This window comes from Gorilla gorilla, chromosome 8 (genome assembly GCF_029281585.2).
Source record: "Gorilla gorilla gorilla isolate KB3781 chromosome 8, NHGRI_mGorGor1-v2.1_pri, whole genome shotgun sequence".
Classification (NCBI taxonomy): Eukaryota; Metazoa; Chordata; class Mammalia; order Primates; family Hominidae; genus Gorilla; species Gorilla gorilla.
The window spans coordinates 124,712,111-124,732,108 of record NC_073232.2 but is presented as its reverse complement, the minus strand read 5'-3'; the positions used below and the strand labels follow the sequence as shown (position 1 = coordinate 124,732,108).

Sequence of the window (19,998 nt, the reverse complement as noted above, 5' to 3'; positions counted from 1 at the left end):
AGATGGGAGATGTGAAATTTTTAAGTGTGAAACATTATCTTGTACCAAGTTTTACATGAAACTGGGTTATACAATAAATCCCCAAGAAGGATGAGAAACAAGAAATGGGGGTGGGGGGTATGAAAAATACTAATGCTAATACAGCAACTAACAACACCAAAAGCGACTTTAAATATGTTATATAAATTTCATCTACCTAACAACCCCATGAGGGAAGTACAATTTTCCCCCATTTACTAAGAAGGAAAGTTGAAAGAGACTAAGAAGTCTGTTTAAGAGGCACAACTTTTATTTTATTTATTTATTTGAGACGGAGTTTCACTCTTGTTGCCTAGGCTGGAGTGCAATGGCGAGATCTTGGCTCACTGCAACCTCCGCCTCCCGGGTTAAGAGGCACAACTTCTAAGTGACAGAGGTGGGATTTGAATCTAGGCACCCTGATTCTTACCTCTATTTTGCCGCATATAATTATAACAATATTATTACTAACACAACAACGCCGCTGCAGATTGTAGATCCAAAAGCTACATACTTTCATTCATTTTCTTTGAATACTCACATGTCTATAATTTACAAATGAAAACATTAAGACTCTTAAGACGTTAAGAAACGTTTCCAGGTTATACAAGTTACAAGAAGGTGGAGCCGGGATTCGAACTCAGATGGCTCAGATTCCGAAGGCTCTTTTCACGGCACCCCACACCCGAACTTGACTCCTTACCCTCAACCAAGCCAAGCCGTATCCCTCCTGGGAACAGCCGGCACCACCCACTCCAGCCTCGCGCCTCATAGACACACTTACTCGGGCGGCGTTCCACCGCCCGCACCCTCCCAGCTCTCCCCAGCACCCTCGCCCAGCCGGGCAAGGCTCTCACCAGGCGGAAGTCGTGGGACCCTCGCAATCTTGCTGGTGATCTCTGCAGTGAGCACCGCGAAGTCCTGCTCGTAACCTTCGAAGTCGGACGACATGGCGGCTCCGGAACGAGTGGCCCAGGCCAAAGCCTAGGTCAGGGAAGGGGCCTCGAGGGGCAGCGAGGGGCCCCGCGGCTTAGGAACCCCGGAAGGTGCCCCCGAGAGCAGAACGGAGAACCGGTGACAGCTCTCAACCCAGCCGCTTCCTGGTTGTTCGTCGCAATCTCGGTTCTCCGGAAATTGGGTTGCGTGCGTGCTTTATTTTCCGCTCCGACTTTAAGATAAGTAAGTTCGCAAAGGAAAAGCGCCCTAATTAGTGCCTCCCCCCAAAAAAGCGTATGAAAATATGCAGGTTCTGAGGGATCATTAGAAGCGTTTTTTTCCCCCCTTCGTGTTCTGGGAATCGGCTCCGGATCCACACGCTACAAGGCACAGGAGCTTGCTTCCGGAGGGAGGTTTGAGGCGGCGAACCTCCGGAAGTGACAGAAACAGAGACTGCGCAGGGGGCCTGAGCGGGAGAGTCCTGGCGAGGGCGCTGGCCGAGAGGTGCTCGGCTTGTAGCAGGTCCCGCACTCCAGCCTCTCGCTGCCAGGGTTTGCTCTCTGCTTGTCCTGGGCTGAGGTGCCCATGACGGAGTCATCCAAGGAGGAAAAAATCTGTTCCGGGTGAGCCCAGGCCGCCCCGGATATGCGATGGCTGAGGAGCAGACACCAGGGACCACACTGAGGTGGGAGTCAAGGCAGGGAATATAAGCACGATTTTGGTGGTCTTTGTCCCACCAGAGTGGGAGCAGGCTCTCCTGAATGTTGAGACCAACCTGGCTTACCAGGATATTTCTTCCTTGGGTGAGGATTTATTTCTAAGCCCTCTGCTCCATGACTCGGGCGGGAAACTGAGGCACAAGTCAACAGCGTCTGCTGCGTGGTAGTCTGTATTATCCATGTAGCTCAGATCCTCTTCCAGATCTTCAGATCCAGTCCAGGCAGAGATGCCCTTCCACAAATCTCTCCGGAGCTCGCCGCCGTGCCTTCCGTTTCCCTCGCTCCTGGAGGCACTTCCTCTTCTTTCTTCCCTCGAATCTTCTAATTCAGGTTCTTCTCATATACTCTTCTGGTCACAATTTCACACACACCACACACACTCTCGCTCTATCTCCTCCCTTCCTTGCATGCTCTCTTTGCTTTCACTGTCGCTCCTTTACTTTTGGGCCAAATTGACTGTTCTCTTGATGTTTGGGTGGCGGGGTGGAGGAGACTGCAGGCAAATGGCATAGACCATGTCTGACTCACACTTGGCTTAATTCAAGACTTCATAAGAGGCAGCTTAGAATTTCATAAAGGGAGTTCGTTGACTTGCCTTCTATTCTGGTTCACCTGTTACTTGTGACCTTGATCTAATCACTCAGCCTCTCTAAGACAATTTCTGTTCTATGAAGAAGGAAACTGAATTAGATCAACTCTAAGGTCCTAAAATTCTTTGTCTTCTCAAACTATTCACTAAGCGTTGGATGGTGACAGTCCCCTGACAAGCGGAGAAGGAATAAAAACAACTATTTTGGAATCGTGTATCCAGTTTGCATGCCATTCAAACTTGTACCATATTTTGGATAAGTCAAAAGTAGTTCTTTTTGACATTTGACAAGATATGCATCCCAAAGTGTAGTGCACTTGTGAGATGCTGTTGTGTAGGTGTTTATTGTAGTTAACAAGTATGGTATGCAATAAAGGTTTTGTTTTGTTTTGTTTTAACTGAACTTTCCCATTTTGTTTTCTTTAGGTTGGGTTTCAGACCAAGATACTGGATTCTCCTAGTTAAGATAAAGAGCTTTGGGTGCCTGACAGTGAAAATGGTGTAATCTGCGTTAACAGTTCACAGCTTGAAGGCATGACAGTTAAAGAACACACATGGACTTGTGGCACATGGAAATGTGCGCACAGAAAAAGGAAATCTATAATTCTTTAAAAGTAGGAAGGCATTCTTCCTTGCCAAAATGGGTACATTCTGTTCGGTTATCAAGTTTGAAAATCTACAAGAATTAAAGAGACTGTGTCACTGGGGTCCCATCATAGCCCTTGGTGTTATAGCAATATGTTCTACCATGGCCATGATTGACTCTGTGTTGTGGTATTGGCCCTTACATACAACTGGAGGAAGTGTGAATTTCATCATGTTGATAAATTGGACTGTCATGATTCTTTATAATTACTTCAATGCCATGTTTGTCGGTCCGGGCTTTGTCCCTCTGGGGTGGAAACCGGTAAGAAAGATTCTGTAAGACAATGAACTTTAATGATAATCGTATATTTGGTTTTTGCCTTATCTGCTAACCAATAATACCAAACACAGCCTACTGTTTGTCCTCATAGAGACTAAGTATATTACTCTAATCACTGATCATTTAGGCTCGGAGACTTTATTTCATATCCGTTTGAACACATTGATCCAAAATAGCATTTTCCAAAGCAATTTTATTGAATATTTGCTCTGCATTAAAAAAAAAATGGAGGTGGGGTGGAGGTGGGATAGGTTCATGGTCAAAAGTTTAGGAAACATCACATGTCATACACAGTGAGGTTTGGCTGTAGTACCTTTTTTCATGTAATACATTAACATCCCTTAGAACTGACAAAAACGCTTTAGAAACTGCTGGTTTAAATCATAAAGTTTTAAAATCATTGCACTGAAAATATAACATTGGGAAGTATAGTCCAAATCCATTTATAGCTTAAAAACTACTGGGAAATTTATGCTTATGAATGTCCATGTTTCCTGCTAAGGGACCACACCTGATGGCTTGTCAGAAAGGCAGAATCTTGGGCTCCACTTCAGACATACTGAAGCAGAATCTTTATTTTAATAAAGTGCCCAGGTGATTCTTAGGTATGTTAAAGTTCGGGAAGCAGTGGTGTATATCATGTGCTATGTACTATTCAAAATGAGTACAGAGGAGGATAAGATGCAATTTGAACTCTGAAAGAGCTTATAACCTAAGCAAGAAACAAACGCACTTGTGCAAATCACTAAACTATAAAGTAGAACGTGATGGGTGCTGTTAAAGTTAGAAGAATTGAGCATTTTTAGTTGGGGACCTGAGGGAGGAGTGGGAATTTCCAAAGGAGATGGGGAAGAGGGCATTTCAGGTTGAAAGAATGGTGGGACCACATATTCAGAAACAGTAGACAGCCCTGTGTGACTGGGGAAAAGATTATGTAGGGCAGACAGCTGAAACAAAGGCAGATCGTGACAGTCTTAAATACATGAGAAATTGTAGACCATAGAAAGTTTTAGGGGTTTTCAGGCAGAGTCTGACACAGTCAGAGTTGTATTATAGGAATATTATTTTGACAATACACGGTTTGTGGTGAAGAAAAACTACAGTAAAGGAAACTAGTTAGGAAGTGATTAAAATGGCCCAAGAAAGGGGTGGTGACGGGTAATGTCAAGGAGGGAGCAGATTTCAGTAAGAGTATCGACTCACGCTTAACTCCTCGCTCTAAAATACCTGCTAAGTTGTCAGCTACCTTTTTCTGAACTCCTGAATCCACTAAGATTTGGGGTAAGTAGAACCAACTAGTGACACTGAATTTAGATGGAGCACAAGGAAGAAAAATTTAAAAGGACTTCTGGGTAATTGGGAAAGTGATGCTGCTCTTACCAGAAAACTTATTTAAAAATATTTTAGCTCAAATAAGAGGACTGGAAATGCAAGTTAAGATTCTCTCCTTCCCCTATCGCCCATAAAAGAAAATCGTACCGTAGGAATCATACTTATGTTCAAGTATCTGATGCATTTTTGTTTCTGTTTTGCTGCCAAGGAAATTTCTCAGGATACCATGTATCTCCAGTATTGTAAAGTCTGCCAAGCATACAAGGCACCACGTTCACATCACTGCAGAAAGTGTAACAGGTACCTGTCTTTCTTGCTGTTCAGCGAGGACTGATCAACTAATTACTGATGTTTTCACTGTTGCTTATACTACATTAGTGCTACTTCTATTCACTGCAAGGTTACCATATTATAAACAATATTGTCAAAATACTTGTGTCCATAATCGCCATTTTATACTTAAATTATCTAGATAATAAATAGATTTAATTCTTCTTTGTTACAAGTGAAAAGATTTTCCAGAAAAATACAGATTTACTTTGCCTCTTGTCCTACAAGAACAAGGGAAAAAGTTATACCTTAAGTTTGTTTCCATATATCAAGATTAATTGTGTTAGTCAGCTGCCATCTGGACTAACTTTAGAATTGTTCTGAGTTTAAATTATAAAGGAGATCTGCTTTTCCCATTACTTACTGACAAACATTTACACTTTATACAAATCTAATAATCCAGGTGCCTATTATCGCAAATGTTTTAATATCAAAAACTTAATCAGAAGAAAACTGACTACTAAAAATATGAAATAACCTGTGACCTTTTTTAATGAACAGCTATAATCACTGATTAGTAAGAAATTTAGAGAACCGTTGAAAGCAAATAAAGTTTTGTTTGAGGCCAAAACATTGTCTTCTATCAACAGTAAGGAACAGATGCACGGCAAGACTTTGCTTATTATACCATATCTTATATTCTGGAGTTAGCTTGCTTAGCTCAGAGATCCATTAACTAAAGGATACTGTGAGAACAGGAAGGAAGTTACATGTGTCTGTTTGAGCCCATTAACCCCAATGGAGGTTTATAAGGGATTTGTTGAGTCTCTATTGTAGGTCACTTGGGTCACTGCGCTTACAAACTAGAAGAAAACCAGGAACCATGCTCATTTCTTTATAATGAGCATTATAAAGAGACCCTCTTTCAGTGGGTCTCCTGACTTCTTTAAACAAATACTTGTAGCTGACATCTTTTCATCAGAAGCTGTTAGAAAGCCTGCCCTTTCCTGTGCTGTTTAGAATTTAAAAGGAGTCACTGTTCATAATTGTTTAAAAGCTCATAAAGATTTTTCTTTCTGTTCCATGAAGTATAATTCTCCTGTAGCTCATGGACATGCTGGATTCCTATTTGCTTGATCTTTTGAAGACCAAAGTTATTTAAAGTAGACAGGATTTTCTGCCTCATGTTTTATGTAAATTTTTCTTGTTAGATGTGTAATGAAGATGGACCATCACTGTCCTTGGATCAACAACTGTTGTGGTTACCAAAATCATGCTTCGTTCACACTGTTTCTCCTTTTAGCACCACTGGGTTGTATCCATGCTGCTTTCATTTTTGTGATGACTATGTACACACAGCTTTATCATCGGGTAAGTGAAAATGAAAATGTTTTGTTATAAAATCATCCATGCAAGATTAAATGGTAGTTATCAACATTTAAGAGGTTCCTTTTGGAAATATGCTTTCTGTGATTTAGTTGGGGAAATAGAACTTTGTTTTACTGGTATATGGGTTCCTTTTTAGAAAGCATTAAAACTTAAATTTTAAGATGAGGAAAGATTATTTGTTCTGAAAACTTACATGCTGTAGTTGAAGCTGATAAATATTTTAGTACTGTATATGTAATTTGTTAGACTTCAAACTTAATAGTTATGGAAAGAATAGAAGAAAAAAAGACAACACCAGTGCTTCCTACTTCCATCCCATTCATGTGGCAAGTTGTAGTTCTTTGTTCATTTCTGATTCTAGTGCCCTGAAGGTGGCTCATGGAGCAGATGCACACCATAAAATATAAACAGATTAAACCAGCAAGAGATCAAGTTGATTTATGGGCAAGTAGTCATGAGATAAAGTTCAAGGGACACAAACCTCCCTAAACAGGCCTTGAAAGTAAACGAGAGACACACACCTGATGGGACTGCCAAACTGGAGAGTCTGTCCTTTGGGGAGGGGACAGCCCATATTTGATCTGCTAGCTTGTGGTGGTTGGAAATTCTAGCCCAGAAAAATCTGAAAATCTGGATTTTTATGTGAAATCTCTTGATTTTTAAATGTTGGCACCTAATTCTGAATGTTGAAACATTATGCAGGCCAGGCAGCCCACATCTGTGGCCATATTTGGCCTGCATTTTATCAGTTCTTCATCACCGTTTGTAAAACATGAGGGAAGAAACAACTGAATCCTAGGCAGCACTTGTCACTGTGGAAGAATACTGTGATGTAGAATAGCAAGAGAAGAGAAAAGACATAGTTCTGGTTTAGATTAGTGTCTAGTGTTGTTTATGTATGTTAATGTTGGTAAGGTCTCCTTGACGCTTTCTGAGGAAACAACAACAACAAAAAGTAACATTTGAGAAAACTAAGAATGATATCCTGCACATCGGTCCGAGCTCGTTACTATATTAATTAAAAATAGCTGGCCCGGCTCAGTGGCTCACGCCTGTAATCCTAGCACTTTGGGAGGCCGAGGCGGTGTGGATCACAAGGTCAGGAGTTCAAGACCAGCCTGGCCAATCTGGTGACTCCTGTCTCTACTAAAAATATAAAAAATTAGCCGGGTGTGATGGCACATGCCTGTAGTCCCAGCTACTCGGGAGGCTGAGGCAGGAGAATCGCTTGAACCTGGGAGGTGGAGGTTGCAGTGAGTCGAGATCACGCCCTTGCACTCCAGCCTGGGCGACAGAGTGAGACTCCGTCTCAAATAAATAAATAATAAATAAATAAAATAAAATAAAAATAGCTGTGTTTGCGTTGGCCACGGGGCCATGTTGTCATCTCTTTGATCAAGTTGTTTTACATGTCACAGTAGAGTCTGACCAGTTACCGTAACCAAACATTTTGTGTGTGTGCTATTGTTGCTGCGATAGCTCTCCTTTGGGTGGAACACAGTGAAGATCGACATGAGTGCAGCCCGGAGAGATCCTCTTCCAATTGTTCCATTTGGATTAGCTGCATTTGCTACCACCTTGTTTGCCTTGGGATTAGCTTTAGGAACAACCATAGCTGTTGGGATGTTGTTTTTTATCCAGGTAAGCATCTCAATTACCTCGAGTCAAAAGTGTCAAGTTGTTGGGACTCATTGCACAAGAAAGAGATAAAGCCTGTATTTAAGTGTCCAGTATGAAATGGAAATTATTTTTGCTTATTTCATTTAGGTAACTAATCTCCTTTGTATTCGTCAGATAATTTTGATTTAATTTTGCCAGAATTTCTAGGTATTGATTTAGTTTTTAAAATGCTAACTTCGAGTTAGGTAAGTTCTGGAGCACTTCAGAATTGAGAGAGCTCTTCTCACCTGTACAGTCTCTCTTGCTCTTCACATCCACCCCAATAGAGGAGTCTTACTGTTTTCCCTTCCCGACAGGTGATTAATTCATTGATTCTCAAAAAGGTTAAGTGACTTACCCAATGTCACCCATTCATGTACTTGGTAAACATTTTCCGTTCCCGACAGATGATTAATTCATTGATTCTCAAAAAGGTTAAGTGACTTACCCAGTGTCACCCATTCATGTACTTGGTAAACATTAATGTTATTTTATAATAGTATATATTTAATAATAGTAATCATAATATAGCTAACATTTATTGAGCACTTATTATGTGTAAGGCACTGTTTTAGGCACTTTACATGTATTAGCTCATTTAATCTCCATAACAGCCCTATGATAAAGATGCTATTTAAAGCCTACTCTGATGAATCACTTTGCTAATTTCTAAGGCTGCAAAAATGATAATGAAGAGGTAGCTGCCCTTAGGAACTGACAGTTAATATTAAACAGTTAACTAATACAGGGCCATATGTACATCATAGATTTATGTGCACAGTGCTATGAGAACACAGAGGAGGAGGACCTGGCTCTGAAGGGACCAAAAACCATTCTTTTTTTTTTTTCTTTTTTTTTTTTTTTTACACGGAGTCTCACTCTGTCGCCCAGGCTAGAGAACAATGGCGTGAACTCAGCTCATTGCAACCTCCGCCTTCCGGGTTTAAGCAGTTCTCTGCCTCAGCCTCCCAAGTAGCTGGGATTACAGGTGCCTGCCACCACACCCGGTTAATTTTTGTGTTTTTAGTAGAGACGGGGTTTCACCATCTTGGCCAGGCTGGTCTTGAACTCCTGACCTTGTGATCCACCCGCCTCAGCCTCCCAAAGTGCTGGGATTACAGGTGTGAGCCACTGCGCCCGGCCCAAAAACCATTCTTACGACTTATTGCAGTCACGTAATTCATTCATTCATTCATTGAAGGCCTACTGTGGGCCAGGTATTATGCTAGGCCCTTGGAATATGATGAGGACTCCTGGGCCAAGGCTGTTTATTTTTTTGTTGTTGTTTGTTTGTTTGTTTGTTTGTGACAGAGCCTGGCTCTGTTGGCCCAGGCTGGAGTGCGATGGCACGATCTTGGCTCATTGCAGCCTCCACCAAGGCTGTTTCTAACATACTACACTGTCTCTCTGAAGGCACAGCCAGACTTTAAGGGAACTCTTGGTTTTAAAATAATCTGGTTTTGTTTATACTTTATTATCGTCTACTAGCCTGGGACCAAATTCTTTGAAAAATTTTCCCCAATGCCTCTAATTTAGAATCATATTAGAAATAAACTAAGATCCTATAATATAAAAGCCTATATATGTGGAATCAGTCATATCTAGGAAAAGCAAATAATAGAATAAAGACTGAATACATTCATTATTTTTAAGGCAAGTGAAATATTGAGGTTGACTGAAATGAGTCACTGTTACTTCTCATAAATAGATTAATCGTAAATTTAAAGTTAGTTAAAAATAGTGATAAAAGATTTTAATAGCAAATTATAAGTAAGCACTGATTAAATGGATTATATCAATGTTTTATTAAACCTTGCTCTGAAAATAGTACTTATGACATAAAGTTCGATTAACATACTAGATTCAGATTTGATTATGGATGGGTGTAATCATTGTTATGGAGAGGTACCGTGGTGCAGTAGTTAAGAACAAGGACTTTGGAGTCAGATGGATGACATGGTAATTGTGGTACTTAACCTCTGTTATCCTTGGTGTCTTTGTCTATGGAATGGAGTAATAAAAGCTATATCTCAGAGAATTATGAATATGATAATCTTAAAGGAACCAAGGTCGCATTATTAAATTTTACTATCATTTAATTTCCAGATGAAAATAATTCTCAGAAACAAAACTTCTATTGAGTCATGGATTGAAGAGAAGGTAAATTTTAATAATTGTTTCTTCAATATTAAAAAAGTATATTAATAAAGGACTGGTAAAGTCCTGAATATTAATAAAGTCTGTTATTAGACCGGATTAACGAAAAGTGCCTAAAAGTGAAAACATGGCTGCCAAATGGCTACCGTAAGTCATTTGCATGCCACATAAAAGGTGAATATAGGAAACATTTTTGTTCATTCTGTAACTCCCACGGAAAGGTGCTTCTCATACACCCTGAGTGGTCGCAGAGGCCTAAGCCACATGTCAAACCATCTGTTCGTTGTCTCTTAGACTAGAGGAGAAAGCAGCCCATTTGGAAAGGAGCTTCCACCCTACCAAACTGCCATCAGGTTTTTCTCAGTGTTTTAGACATTCAATGAAGCTCCTAACATTTTCCTCGTCACAGACCTCACAACGTCCAATACTTCATACTGTCCATTGTGATTCTAGCATGAAACACAAATCTGACTACCCTGCTCTGTGTTTAAGACTTCTCAGAGCCTCACCATTCCTGTGGCGGGGGTTGAAACCCAAATACCTGCAGGGTCTGGGCAGATAACGTCCATGAAGGGGAGCAAGCCTGTATACCAAAGAATTGCCTGGCAGACCAAGCTGATTGTTGCCACAGGGGAATATTCACAATTTCCAAATTACAAAATAGGGAGAAGAATAGCATCGTTTTATATCTTTACAAATCTCTTTAGTATCTTTGACTTAAGAGAAGGTGGTTGGATTCTCACTTCTGCATTCAGTCTGTTGAGATATATTGCTTCGATTGAAGTATGTGAAGATCTAGCCTCACACAGATAAGTAGGTAGAAAAGGATAGAATATTTTAATAGGCCTTTTACATGATAATAGTGGATGTTCTTCCGTATTACATTGAAAACTTGACAAGTGATATTTCTTATCAATAAGATTTTTATACCTTTTTATTTTAAAACTCATCAGTCTATCTTGCTCTTTGAATGAATCTTTTACCAGTATGTGGTTTTATGTAACATCAGGCATTGGTCATTTGGCAAATACTAGTTTACTGTATTATGTAGATTTTCCAAACGTTAAACACCTTTCATTATACAATATCCCAAAATTGCATTCACTTATATCAATATATCATTTTTATGAGAAAAAAATCCTTAAGTATTGGAAAGCTGTCAGGCTCACAGTGGTAGATACAAGGTTTTTTTTTTTTTTGTAATTCTAGTATACATTTGAAAGCCTTAATTTTTTACTATCAACCCATACTGTCAGTCATTTCCCTTGAAGTGACTGCCTGACTGTTCGTTTTTGAGAAAATGTTCACCAAGTGCTGAAGTCTGAATAACCTTAGTTTGCTATATTACTCATTCTTTCAAATAAAAATAGTGTTACATTAAAAAAGCTGGCTCTACAGCTTTTGTTAGCTTACAGCTTAACAACTATTTTCCTTGAGATGATTATTCTACTTGGGCACACTTTATGTATACTTCTCATTTTGTCACACAGACTGTTAAAAATAAAGGATATCTCCTTGAGAGTTGAGATTTAATATTTAAAAACAGTTTTTACTGCTTCATCAAGGACATTCTTACATGGAATTGCTCATAATGACTACCAACACAGTTTGGTGCCACTGCCTTGGTTTTTGCTAAGTTGCCAACAGTTTTATTTACCATTGCAAATGTCAACGCAACAAAAAGACAAATAACATTTCAGTATTATTATGAAAATAGCTTGGCCTTGCTGACCAGCAAGAAAAAGTCCTGAATACTCAAAGTGATCTATAAAGCATGCTTTGAGAACCACTGATGTACAGGTTGAAGTCTGAGCTTCTTAGCTTCTACATAAGTAAGACCTTTTATGACTTTTTTTGTTTTCTGGCGACGGAGTCTCACTCTGTTGCCCAGGCTGGAGTGCAGTGGAACAGTCTTGGCTCGCTGCAACCTCCACCTCCTGGGTTCAAGTGATTCTCCTGCCTTAGCCTCCCAAGTAGCTGGGATTACAAGGTGTATGCCACCATGCCCAGCTAAGTTTTGTATTTTTAGTAGAGACAGGCTTTCACCATGTTGGCCAGGCTGGTCTGAAACTCCTGACCTCAAGTAATCCACCCGCCTTGGCCTCCCAAAGTGCTGGGATTACAGGCATGAGCTACTGCACCTGGCGGACTTCTTTTTATCTACTTCTCCAGCCTCATTTCCTACCCTTCTCTACCCTGTCTCACACTTGATACTAAATTACTCATAGTTTGTACATCTTATGCTTCTGTATCCTTGCACATGTTGTTCCCTCTGCCTAGAACGCTCTTCCCTCTCTTTTTGCCTGATTTCTTGCTTCTCAAGACTTAGTTAAGGTATTGTTTCTCCCAAGGACCCTTCCTGGATACTCCCTAGACTTGGCTAAGTACTTTTTGTTTCCTTTGTTCCCTTTTCCCATAGCATCTACCACACCCCTTCATCACCTTTTAACACACAATATTGATAGAATCCTAACTTCATTGAGTGTTTCTGTTAGGCAAAGACATGTCTTAGTCATTTTATAAATTACTCTTATATTTACCAGTTTTTCTTTGTAAATAGCCTAGAACTCTTTTCTTTGAAATTCAGTCCATTTTGAAGACTCTGAAGCTTTGTTTATAAAAAAGAAAATGAAATTATTCTTTACTTTCTGGGGAGGATGGATTTATATAACTTAATAGATTCATATGCCTTATAGCTTAATAATTATTTTAGTAAATAGTTAATTTTAATATCACTCAACAAATAATTGCAACATTTTCCGTAAAACATTGTCCCCTGATAATCAAATATTTCAAAGTATCATTTCTAATAAGCATAATAAATATATTGACATTAGATTAACATTTTTTTTTTGTTTTCGCGGATGACCAAGGCTGCTTATAAACCGCCATGCTACATTTAGAAATTACCTCAGATGAGATTGAGTATGCTGAATGGTATGGCCATAGACTAGAAATTATTTCAGAACGGGCACTTTATTGCTGAGTAAAAAATTCAAACAAATGACCATATTAAATTTATAGGAAATATATAGAAATTACCAGACACTATATACAACAAATTTGAAGGGGTTTGTACACTTATTGTTAAAATAAATAATGTATCTTTGTACCACTAGGTGTCAGTGGAACTTAAGAAATCCAAAGCCAATTTATTTCCTTAAGTTAAAGCTAACAATTTAAATGCCTGGAATATAATTTATGCAAGCTGAATAGTTATGTACATGCATAACATGTACATATAAATGCATATATAAATGAGTTATGTATACATGTGTGATAGTATAAAAAAAGAAAGAAGATCTCCTGTATATATCTGCTAGCTTTAAAAAATGTTTTTCATAAAACAACTCTCCTATTACACCTTTCCTGTCCATTCCCATGGGCGTCACTGCCACCCAGGATACAACTGTTACCCTCTGATACAACTGTTACATTCTGGTGCACCCCACAGAGCAGTTCTATCTTGAATAAAACAGTTCCATCCTGAATAAACCCTTACCTTTAGCCTGAATCTATTTATCTGCATCCCTTCTATATACTTGAATTGTTTTGTATTGCTGAACAACTAGGAGCATTGAGGACTTTTTATGTATGAGATAAAGTTAGCTAACTCTTTTAATAAGCCTTTATGAGTGCTTATTCCTAAAGAAACCCTGTTAGATATTTCCTAGGTAATCACATACAAGGCTGGTGTTCTATATCAAGTTCTTCCTGTATTGCGATGAAGTTGTCTGTTGCTTCCGTGTACACTAATATTACAGCGAGGAGGAAGTATTTTTATGAATGCTAGAAACTTGAGAAATAAGTGTTCTCAATAACGTATTACTGCAGGCCACTTAGACAGAGGCAGCTGCCATCTTATATCTTTGTTACCTACAGGCTAAAGATCGAATTCAGTATTATCAACTAGATGAAGTCTTTGTTTTTCCCTATGATATGGGAAGTAGATGGAGGAACTTTAAACAGGTATTTACGTGGTCAGGGGTCCCTGAAGGAGATGGACTTGAGTGGCCAGTAAGAGAAGGCTGTCACCAATACAGCTTAACAGTGAGTATTTTTGTTCAAATAGCCCTTCCTTTTTGCCTCACCTTCTTTCCCTTAACTCCCCCTCAAGTGACATTTTGTAGTAAAATAAGTAATATGAATGTTTTCACTATGTCAAAATGAATCTAATAATTCTAAAGCACTCCTTGTGTCATGTCTCTCCCTTTATTTCAATATCTCCTTAACTCTCTATACCTGTGAGATAAAGTCCTGATCCCATAACATAGTTTTATGAAATCTGGCCAAAAATTACCTTCCAACTTACAGTAGCATATGAATTCCTTATACATTCCTGTCACCCAACTTTGCCCACAATTTTTTCCATCTTATATGACCTCCACTCTATCTAAAATTATTAAGACTCGTTCCAGTCTTACCTCTTCCATAAAGTCTCACCTACCCCCGTAGACTCATCTGAATGTGACATTTAATCACATACTACTCTATGGTAGCTCATGAAGTCTCATATTTTTATTTAATTCTGGTATCTTATATCTGTAACTTCATAAGATTCTAGGACAGAGATCATGAGTTATCTTTATTTCTCCTATTATATCTAATATAGTGCTATTTAATAGTAGCTATGTCAAATTAAGTTATAATGATGACTTTTATTCATTCATTCAACTTCATTATTAAATGTTCTTCATTATTCATTTGTAGTTTGTCTGCCATGTCTCTACAGAATCAGTGAATCTCAGTGTTTTCACCTGAGAAGCTTCATCAGGGCGGAGACTATACTCCCTGATCCCTGGGCCACAGTAAGCACTCTAGGAATATACACAGATGAGGACATTAGAGAGTGAATAGCGAGAAGAAAACCTCACTCTCAGCATTAGAGAGTGAATAGCGAGAAGAAAACCTCACTCTCAGTTCTTAGCATAGGGCCTTTTTTTCCATGCTAAAACAACCTGTGGCCTTTAAATTATCAGCAACTTGAAATGCTGGAAAATTGGGGTTTTGCCATATCACTCTGACAGTTGATGAGGAAAGGCGATTTTTCAACATTGAGACAAGAGACTTCATTTTTTTCTTTTTATTTCTTCCAAACAGATAGAACAGTTGAAACAAAAAGCAGATAAGAGAGTCAGAAGTGTAAGTACTTCTTTTGCAGTGGTAATTTTTTTTTTCTTTTGTTAGGCTCTGTACTTCCATACAGTTTTTTTAATTGACTGACTAGAAACCAATTGTTGGCCTTTATTAAATAGTATTCCTTAATAAATTTGTTGAAATTTGATGCAGTTAACTTTTGTTTTTATTTAAATAATTGGGACTAGAGGTTGGGAGGAATTTAGTCAATTTATATTGCCAACATAGGAAAATAATTATCCTCAATACAGCTCCTTAATGTGAAACCTATCCTTACAACTATGTTGTTGGATATGATGGCCACCAGCCACATGTGGCTGTTTTATTTAAATTTGTTAAAATTAAATCAATTTAAAAATTCAGTTTCTTGTTTGCATTCACTACATTGTAAGTGCTCACTCAGTAGCTACATGTGTCAAGTGCTGCTGCATTGGATACTACACATACAGAACATTTCCATCATGGCAGAATGTTCTTAGCCCTGCTCTAACTTTAATTCTTAGCTATGGGCTTGAAGAGAGGAGTAAGAAAAGCCTTGAGAACAAGAAACATTAGTTGCCTCCCAGGGAACTAGGTGGATGGGGAACTGGGAGGTTCCCCTAGAAGGGGAACTAGAAGGCTTGTCACTGGATATTTTGGATCTTCCTTTAAAATTTGAAATTCAGACTTAAAACTCAGATATCACGGGTGAATATTTAAAGGTTTCTTCTGATCACTGATGACAGGTTCGCTATAAAGTAATAGAAGATTATAGTGGTGCCTGCTGCCCTCTGAATAAAGGAATCAAAACCTTCTTCACAAGCCCCTGCACCGAAGAGCCTCGAATACAGCTGCAAAAAGGGGAATTCATTTTAGCCACAAGAGGTTTACGGTAAGTAATAGGAAGTACTGCATTTCTTCTTCAATGACAAAATTAATATCTAGCCTAAAAAATTAATTTTCATCTTTTAAATATTTCAGATACTGGTTATATGGAGACAAAATTCTTGATGATTCCTTTATAGAAGGTATGGAAATGGAAGGGCATGTTTAAAGGACAAGACTATTAGCAATAATTCCAAATTTTACAAGAATAACTTTTATAAACCAATCATGCCTAATGCATTAGGGGAACTGCATAGAAGGGTATATCACTAAGCAACAAAAGGAACTTCCTTATATATTTCTCTATAGGTCTTGTATTTTTCAGGTCTTTTTAATGATAGCTGACATTTGAGCTCATAACTTAACTATGTGACAAGTACTTGTATAAGTGCTACCCTTAAGGTGTAGAAGTCCCCAAAAGACTTCGGAGGTAGGCACTATTATTTACATTTGATTGAGGGAACTGAAGCACAGAGAGGCAACTTGCCCATAGCTATGCACTGAAAACAGATGGAGCTAGGGCTTCACCCCAAGCAGTCTGACTCCAGATTCTATGCACCAAACCCCTGTACTATTTGCTCCCCCCACTTTGAGCATTTCTCTTAAGTTGTTATAAAAACCAGTAGACTGAAACTTTGTGTTTTTTTTTTTTCTTAAGTTTTATAATTGTTTCTTTTTAAAGTAAAGATTAGCTCGGGGTGTTCTTTAAAAAATAGTTGGGGTTAATCATAAATTAACCTCTTATGACGGCCGTGATATAGAAATGTATATGTTAGGCCAGGTGTGGTGACTCATGCCTGTAATCCCAGGACTTTGGGAGACCAAGGCAGATGGATCACTTGAGGTCAGGAGTTCAAGATCAGCCTGGCCAACATGGTGAAACCCTATCTCTACTAAAAATACAAAAATTAGCCGGGCATGGTGGTGTGTGCCTGTAATCCCAGCTGCTCCAGAGGCTGAGGCAGGAGAATTGCTTGAACCCAGGAGGCGGAGGTTGCAGTAATCCGAGATCATGCCACTGCACTACAGCCTAGGTGACAGAGCAAGACTCCATCTCAAAAAAAAAAAAGAAAGAAATATATATGTTAGAAAAAGTCTAAAAAGGAAATTTACAAAGACTACAAGAAGATAGTTCCCTGGAAAAGACAGTGTGATGGTGTGCCGCAAACACCTTTCCTGATCATACACATATAAGTAAACACCCATACCGAGTTCCCCCTGACTCTAGTTAGGAGCTGTCTTTAACCACATTAGTCCCTATTCTGGATCATCGAATTTGGGAAATACCGGCTCCTAGCTTGTTATGAACATTTAAAAATCTTATTTTTTTCCCCTTCAAACTGTGCTTATAACAGATAGCAAAGGGGGGAATAAAAGTCTAACTAAAAGCTTATTAATTTGAAGTAATAGGACTTACTGCTTTCAGTAATGTCACTGCCATCCATCAGACTATTTCACCTCAATTTCATTTTCTCCCTCAGGTGTTTCAAGAATAAGGGGATGGTTCCCTAGAAAATGTGTGGAAAAGTGTCCCTGTGATGCTGAAACAGATCAAGCCCCAGAGGGGGAGAAGAAAAATAGATAGCTGCTGTTAAAACAAAATTATCCTTTAAGTCTGCTTAATTACTTGAAAATTGTACATATTACTAAAGAATTATGCAATGAGCCTACTCTGGTTAAGATGTTCTTTTCCTCAAAGGTGCCCTAGTGCCGTGATTTAAATATTTTTATTACCATTTTGAAATGGAGAAGCCATTCTGCATATGCCTTTGAATTCCTGCCCCTCTTTACCACCTCTTCCTCCCCCTCAAAGGAAAAACTTTCATCCAAGTAAGTTAACGGCATTTTCTGTAGGATTTTCTTATGCACTGCACACTCTGGACCTCACCTGCAGATACAGTTCCCCCCTTGCCAGGAGCATCTGCATGTAGTACTTCTCTTTTCCCTCAGTTGATATTTCTTATATGATATTCTAGATACTATAGAACTCAATTTGTCAGATTCAGTATAAGCTCAGATTTTGTTACCTGTCTTTTAATAATGCAGATTTTGTCAAATCAAATAAAGATCAATGGATATTGGGTATAATCAGTTTTTACTTAAAGCATTTTTCTTTTTGCTGACTAAAAAGGTTCATCTTAGTTCCTTATGGAAAAACTGCTCTGCTGCCCTGTGGACAGCTGGCATCTTAAAACGTGGCTTAAGACATGACACACTTGCTTCAAGATATTAACCCTATTAATGGGATATTGCGGTCATAGTGATGGCAGCGGTGGCCTAAGGGGGGTTGAGGGGGAGCCGTGATAGGCAGGAGCCAAGCGTAGCTACAGCTGTCCAGCCGTGCATGCTTGTGCTTGGACCCGGGCATCCTTGTGCTCTAGGGGGCCCAGGGGAAACCCCCACCCCCCCACCAACTGCTTGGCCTCTTCCTGCTCCTGGCACTCGCTCTGGAGCAAAGTTGAGGCCAAGCCCGGGTGCTGTGAGGAACTGGCCAGGTGTACGTGAGCTCTGAGTGGTGCTGACACACCAGCGCCCTGCCGCCTAGGCCCCCTCTGGACTTTGGGCTGCCAGCCACAGAGGATTCCAGCTGGGGAAGCAACACCCCAAGGATCCCGTGGCAGTAGTGTTCTAGACTTTAAACATAGTGATATCAAACTACTCATGTACCCTTGAGTAAAAAGCTGAAGCTTGTGTGAGTGGTAGGATCCAAGCTGGTGGGCTTGGATGCTTAAATTGGGCTTGTCTAAACATAACAGTAGAATCACAGAAGGAAAGAGAAAGCCTATTTATCTGGACTTCAGAAACCTTTCCAAGGCAGGGAATGTGGAGCTTTGGGGGCCAGGCCTGTAATAGTTGAGGATAAGGGAAGAGCACTTGGGAATTCAGCAGTGAACAGACAGGTAAAGTATATGTAAGATGGAGTCCTGTTATTGTGAAGCAAGAAGGTAGGACAGCCTTGAGTTGGCATTTGAAGCAGATGAGGGGACAAGTCATGTGCTTTGGGATATTTGCATTTTAGAGACAGCAGCAAGAACAAAAACAGGCTGAACCTGTGTCTGACACGTTTGAGAAACAGGAAGGTAACTAGTGAGGTTCAGCTGGAATGCGTGAGGGGAGAATAGGAAAGGAAGTGAAGGCGAGAAAGTTAAAGTGATAATGTGAGCTAGACTTTAAAAGTTAATTCCTGCCTACCCTTTTGTTTCAGATCCTTAAGAATAGACATTTCTTTGGCTTTTCTGGGCTCAAAATCTAGAAAGACCATCCAAGAACATTCTCTTTAACTCCAGTTGGAGGCCAGAAAAGAATACTATTAATATTCAAGATTATAATTAGAGTACAATAAAGATGGTAAAAGAATGGATATGACTTGTGCTCAGTTGGAGTTTTGGCTCAGCTGGTATTTGTTTTATTCTTTACAGCTATGGGATAAGAAGGTTTGGTCTTCAGAACTTACTTTTCTTCACTAACCTGTTTGCAGACTAGAATCATCTGTGGGTCTTCTTAACAATCCCAGTGCCCAGGCTGTATCCAGCCATTTAAGCCAGAATCCCTGGAATGGCAACCAGGCATTAGTGTTTTTTTGTTTTGTTTTGTTTTTGTTTTTGTTTTTGAGACAGAGTCTCACACTTTCGCCCGGGCTGGAATGCAGTGGTGCGATCTTGGCTCGCTGCAAGCTCCGCCTCTCGGGTTCATGCCATTCTCCTGCCTCAATCTTCTGAGTAGCTGGGACTACAGGTGCCCGCCACCATGCCCAGCTAGTTTTTTGTATTTTTAGTAGAGATGGGGTTTCACCGTAGTAGCCAGGATGGTCTCGGCCTCCTGACCTCATGATCCGCCCGCCTCGGCCTCCCAAAGTGCCAGGCATTAGTGTCTTTTTAAACTTCCTAGATAATTCTATTGTGTACCCAAGTTTAAGAACAGATACTGTACTTGATTTTTAAGGGGTCCTTGTTTAAGACTGATTTTCATCATGGTCCATGAGGAAAGAAACACCACAACGTAAG

The 19,998-nt window shown here is 39.6% G+C and overlaps 2 protein-coding genes across 20 annotated transcripts in view; one reads left to right on the top strand and one right to left on the bottom strand.

Moving 5' to 3' along the window:
- Nucleotides 1-1,147, bottom strand: part of VTI1A (vesicle transport through interaction with t-SNAREs 1A) — a 505,013-nt gene extending 503,866 nt beyond the window's left edge. For 9 of the 14 annotated variants that reach the window (XM_055352169.2, XM_055352170.2, XM_063710516.1 and 6 more), the window contains exon 1: nucleotides 876-1,013. In XM_055352169.2, the coding sequence (XP_055208144.1) occupies nucleotides 876-969 (94 nt within the window). In that variant the 5' untranslated portion in view covers nucleotides 970-1,013. Of the gene's footprint in view, nucleotides 1-875 lie in introns of all 14 variants that reach the window. The other 5 variants (XM_063710515.1, XM_055352174.2, XM_063710517.1 and 2 more) reach the window with 2 other exon arrangements.
- On the top strand, nucleotides 757-18,082 carry ZDHHC6 (zDHHC palmitoyltransferase 6). Of its 6 annotated transcripts, none has more exons than XM_055352165.2 (11): nucleotides 757-1,197; nucleotides 2,689-3,169; nucleotides 4,728-4,819; nucleotides 6,001-6,160; nucleotides 7,658-7,819; nucleotides 9,944-9,997; nucleotides 13,877-14,044; nucleotides 15,095-15,136; nucleotides 15,856-16,001; nucleotides 16,091-16,137; nucleotides 17,476-18,082. In XM_055352165.2, exons 2-11 carry the CDS (start codon nucleotides 2,903-2,905, stop codon nucleotides 17,577-17,579), a joined length of 1,242 nt encoding a protein of 413 aa, XP_055208140.1. In that variant the 5' UTR covers nucleotides 757-1,197; nucleotides 2,689-2,902; the 3' UTR covers nucleotides 17,580-18,082. The 6 variants fall into 6 exon arrangements, with proteins under 6 accessions (XP_055208140.1, XP_055208142.1, XP_030871528.1 ...); XM_055352167.2 differs by having other exon boundaries at nucleotides 1,059-1,197; nucleotides 6,093-6,160; XM_031015668.3 differs by lacking the exon at nucleotides 757-1,197 and adding an exon at nucleotides 1,366-1,639 and having other exon boundaries at nucleotides 6,093-6,160.
- The last annotated feature ends 1,916 nt before the right edge of the window (nucleotides 18,083-19,998 follow it).